Source organism: Emiliania huxleyi, assembly GCF_000372725.1.
Source record: "Emiliania huxleyi CCMP1516 chromosome Unknown EMIHUscaffold_126, whole genome shotgun sequence".
NCBI classification, from domain to species: Eukaryota; Haptophyta; order Isochrysidales; family Noelaerhabdaceae; genus Emiliania; species Emiliania huxleyi.
The window spans coordinates 70,436-74,173 of NW_005201327.1; the positions used below are offsets into that span (position 1 = coordinate 70,436).

Here is a 3,738-nt window from a genome sequence, read left to right on the forward strand (position 1 = left end):
GCGTGGCGCGAGGCTGCGCGAGGGCGGCGGCTGGCCGACCGCACACGAGTTCGCGCTCACCGACTCTTCTGGGCGGCGCATGTTTGCCGTCTGCCTCACGGTCTGGGAGCCGCTCGGTGGCGACCTCGTCCTCTACCCAGACGGCGTGGCAGAGCAAGGCGCCGCCGCCCCGTCCTTCGCGCCGCCGCAGCCGTGCAGCCCGCGCGAGGCGGCGGCGCGGAGCACGCCCATCGGCACCGCCCTCGAGGCGATCGACAGGCCGACGGCGTGCGCCGGCGCGCGGCCCGGCGGCCCGCGCCCGCCCGCCGTCTCGACGGCCGACGCGGCGGGCGCGGGCGGCTGCTGGTCCCGGAGACGGGACGGCGGCGCGCCGCCGCGGCTAGCGGTAGGTGCGTCGCCCGACGCGGCGCCGCCCAAGGCCGCGCTCGAGGCTGCGCCGACGCACGCCGGCGCGACCGGCGGGACCCGCGGCGGCGGCGGCGGCGGCGGCGGCGGCGGCGGCGGCGGCGGCGGCGGCGGCGGCGGCGGCGGCGGCGGCGGCGGGTGCGGGTCTGTGCGCGTGGCGGACGCCGCAGAGCACCAGATCGACGCCGCACTACTCAGCGCGTTCGGGTCGGGAGGCGCTGTGCTGTGGAGGCCGTCGGAGGGCGGCGGCGGCGGCGGCGGCGGCGGCGGGGTCGCGCTTCCGCCCGCGGCGGGCAAGGCTGCCCCGGCGGCGGTGCGGTGCGGCTCTGCGCTCGGCGAGAAACAGCTGCACGCGCCGACTTGCTTGTGCGTCCTCTCCCCGGCGCCCTTCTTCCGCGCGCTGCGCAAGTGGGTCTGCATGCTGTACCGCCACTCGCTCACTGCGAGCAGCGAGCCGGTCGAGGCGCTCGTGTCGTCCCTGCTGTGGGAGGCGCCCATGCCCGCGCCGGGCCACATCTCCGTCCAGCTCGGCCTCGGGGGCGAGCAGATGACGTTCGAGCGGCCAGACCTCTCCCGCGAGCTCCCCGAGCCGCCGCTGCCGCTGGGCGCCCTCCTGCACGCCCTCGAGCCGAGGCAGGTCCTCTCCCTCTTCCGGGGCGCTCTCTTCGAGCACCGCGTCCTCTTCGTCGCCTCCAACCTCTCGCAGCTCACCGCCGCCGCCGAGGCACTCCTCTCGCTGCTGTGGCCGCTGCGGTGGCAGGGCATCTACATCCCGCTGCTGCCAGGCTTGCTCGTGGAGGTGCTACAGTCGCCCGTCCCTTTCGTCATCGGCATCCACGCCTCCACCTTCGCCTCGGCCTGCCGCGCGCTGCCGCCGGTGCTGCCGCCCGATGCCTTCGTCGCAAACTTGGACGAGGGCACGCTCCTCGTCCCGCCGCTCGACGAGCAGCTGCCGCCGCTCCCGCACTCCACCGTGCTGCTCGCGGCGCTGGAGACCTTCCGCTCGCGCCCCGACGAGCAGTACACGGCGCCGCGTCCGCAAAGCCGCGCGGGCGGCGGCGGGAGCGGCGCAGGCGGCGGCGGCGGAGGCGGAGGCGGCGGCGGATGCGCTGGTGGTGGTAGCGGCGGCGGCGGCGGCGGCGGCGGCGGCGGCGGCGGCGACAATGGGGCCGGCGGGAGCGGCGGCCTCTCCCTTACCAGCTGCATTCCGGCGGAGCTGCTCGCGCCGGACGCCGCCTTCCCGGTGCGGAGTGAGGACGCGGAGGGGAGCGACGCGGTCGCGGTCGCGCAGCGCGCGGTCGTGCGGCAGACCTTCGCCTCTTTCTTTGCGCACTGCCTGCGCGGCTACCAAGAGGCGCTCGTCCTACGGCCGCCCTCGAGCGCGCGCGGGCTTCGCAGGCTGATCGACGTCCCTTCGCTCGTCGCGGGGCGGAGCGCCGCCGAGGCTGCGCTGCTGCGTCGGCTTGCCGAGACGCAGTCGTTCACTTCGCTCATCGAGCAGCGAACCTCCCTCTCGTCGCGCAACGGCGAGCTGCTCCTCTTCGACCACCTGGCGGACCGCTGCCTCTCCGCGCCGCCGACGGCGCGCGACCTGTCCACTCTGCCGGCGCTGCCGCCGCCGCCGCCGCGCAGCCGCGTCTACCAGGTGCCGCCGCCGTACTCGCTCGGCGGCGGCGCCACTTGCGGCCCCCACGAGCGGTGGCCGCGGCTGCGGCGGGAGGCGCTTCGCGCGCCGCGCCCCATCCCGCCCTTTAATTTTGCCGCCGCGCCCATCGAGCCGCGCCGCGCGTCCTGCGGCGGGGGGCGGCCTTCGCCGGCCGCCGGCGCGACGGCGCCGCGCTCCGCCGTGCCGCCGCGCCGCGCCACGGGCGACAAGGCGCCGCAGGTGGCCACGCCGGCCCCCACGCTGCTGCGGAGGCGAGACGCACGCGGCTGCCCGGAGCCTGCTCCGGCTGTGAACGGCGCCGCGTCACGCGGTCGAGCTGTGAACAGGGAGAGCTCCGGCCTGCACCGCCTCTGGGACTCGCCCGCGCCGGCAGAGGCGGCGGCGACACCCGCGCCGCCGGCCGCCGACTGCCCGGACTCCGCCGGAATCCCGAGGACGGCGTCGGCGCCGCAGACGCCGGACCGGGCGTCGACCCGGCCGGCGGCGGAGGCGGTCTCCCGCCACTCCAGATCGCAGTCTCAGCCGGTTCGCTTCAACTGGTCGAGCGTCGCCTAGATGCGCCGTCACCCCTCCCCCGTTCCCACACACACACACACTTCCGAGGCACTCCCGAGGCACTCCCGACACACTTCCGAGACACTTCCGAGACACTTCCGAGGCACTTCCGAGACACTCTCTGCCCCGCACCGCTGGCGGCGAAGATCCGATCTTGGCCTCCATGTTTGAGCTGCCTTGATCCGCGGGCCTTTTGATTTGAAACCGGATCGCCCGCTCGACGGTGCCCTGAGCCAGCGCCGACCCAAAGCCCGGAGCCTTGACATCGAACCCTACCACTGGAAGTCGAACCCGCCGCATCTCCTCACGGCCTCTGCCGAGACACTTCCGAGACACTTCCGAGACGCTTCCGAGACACTCCCGAGGCACTTCCGAGACACTTCCGAGACGCCTCACGGCCTCCGCCGCCTGCACGAGGCAGCCCCAAGCGGGGGGGGGGGCTCACGCGGCCGTCGGTCTCTGCCACGCAGGCGCACCCCCGGCGGGGAGGGCACGGGGGGCGTGCGCTCGGGGCAACGGCGTGCCTCGGGCGATCCGAAGCCAGCGGCCGCCGGCCGCGCCGACAGCCCGCAGCGCGCGAGCGAGGCGCCGACTGCGTCGAGGCGCGTCGCGGTGGCGGTTGTCGCCGAGGCGGCGGCGGCGGCGGCGCGCGAGAAGGAGGCGCGCTCCGCGCCCAAGCGGTGGCCTTGGGGCAGCGGCCGGCTGGAGCCGGCGGCGCCGTCGCGGACGGGATCGGCGACGGCGAGCCAGGTGACGCCAGCAGAGTGGGCGCGGCGCGTGGCTGGCGAGTTGCACGCCGCGTTCGTCGCGATCTACTCGCTGACGGTCGAGCTGCAGCCACACCCGGAGGCCGCCGTGGCGGCCGCTGTCGGCTGCTTGCGCCGGCTGCACGCCGCGAACGTGTCGCCGCCGCAGTCGGCCCAGCACGCGCTGCTGCAGGCGTGCACTCCCGCGGGAAGCTCTCCACCCCTCCCTGCCTTCACGCCGGTGGCCTCCTCGCAACCCCGTCTCCTCGCAAACACCCCCCCTGCCTGGAACCCCCCCCCCCCTTTCCCCCCCCTTTCCCACCCCCCCCCGCCCCCTGGCAGGCGTGCATCCGCGCCAGGCTCGTC

General features: G+C 76.1%; 1 protein-coding gene across 1 annotated transcript in view; it reads left to right on the forward strand.

Moving 5' to 3' along the window:
- Positions 1-79: 79 nt before the first annotated feature.
- EMIHUDRAFT_109892 (hypothetical protein) overlaps positions 80-3,738 on the forward strand; it is a gene marked incomplete at both ends in the record, with an annotated part of 4,514 nt that continues 855 nt past the window's right edge. Inside the window, 4 exons of the mRNA XM_005789604.1 lie at positions 80-2,103; positions 2,398-2,610; positions 3,097-3,613; positions 3,715-3,735. Coding sequence (XP_005789661.1) covers positions 80-2,103; positions 2,398-2,610; positions 3,097-3,613; positions 3,715-3,735 — 2,775 coding nt within the window. The remainder of the gene's footprint in view (positions 2,104-2,397; positions 2,611-3,096; positions 3,614-3,714; positions 3,736-3,738) is intronic.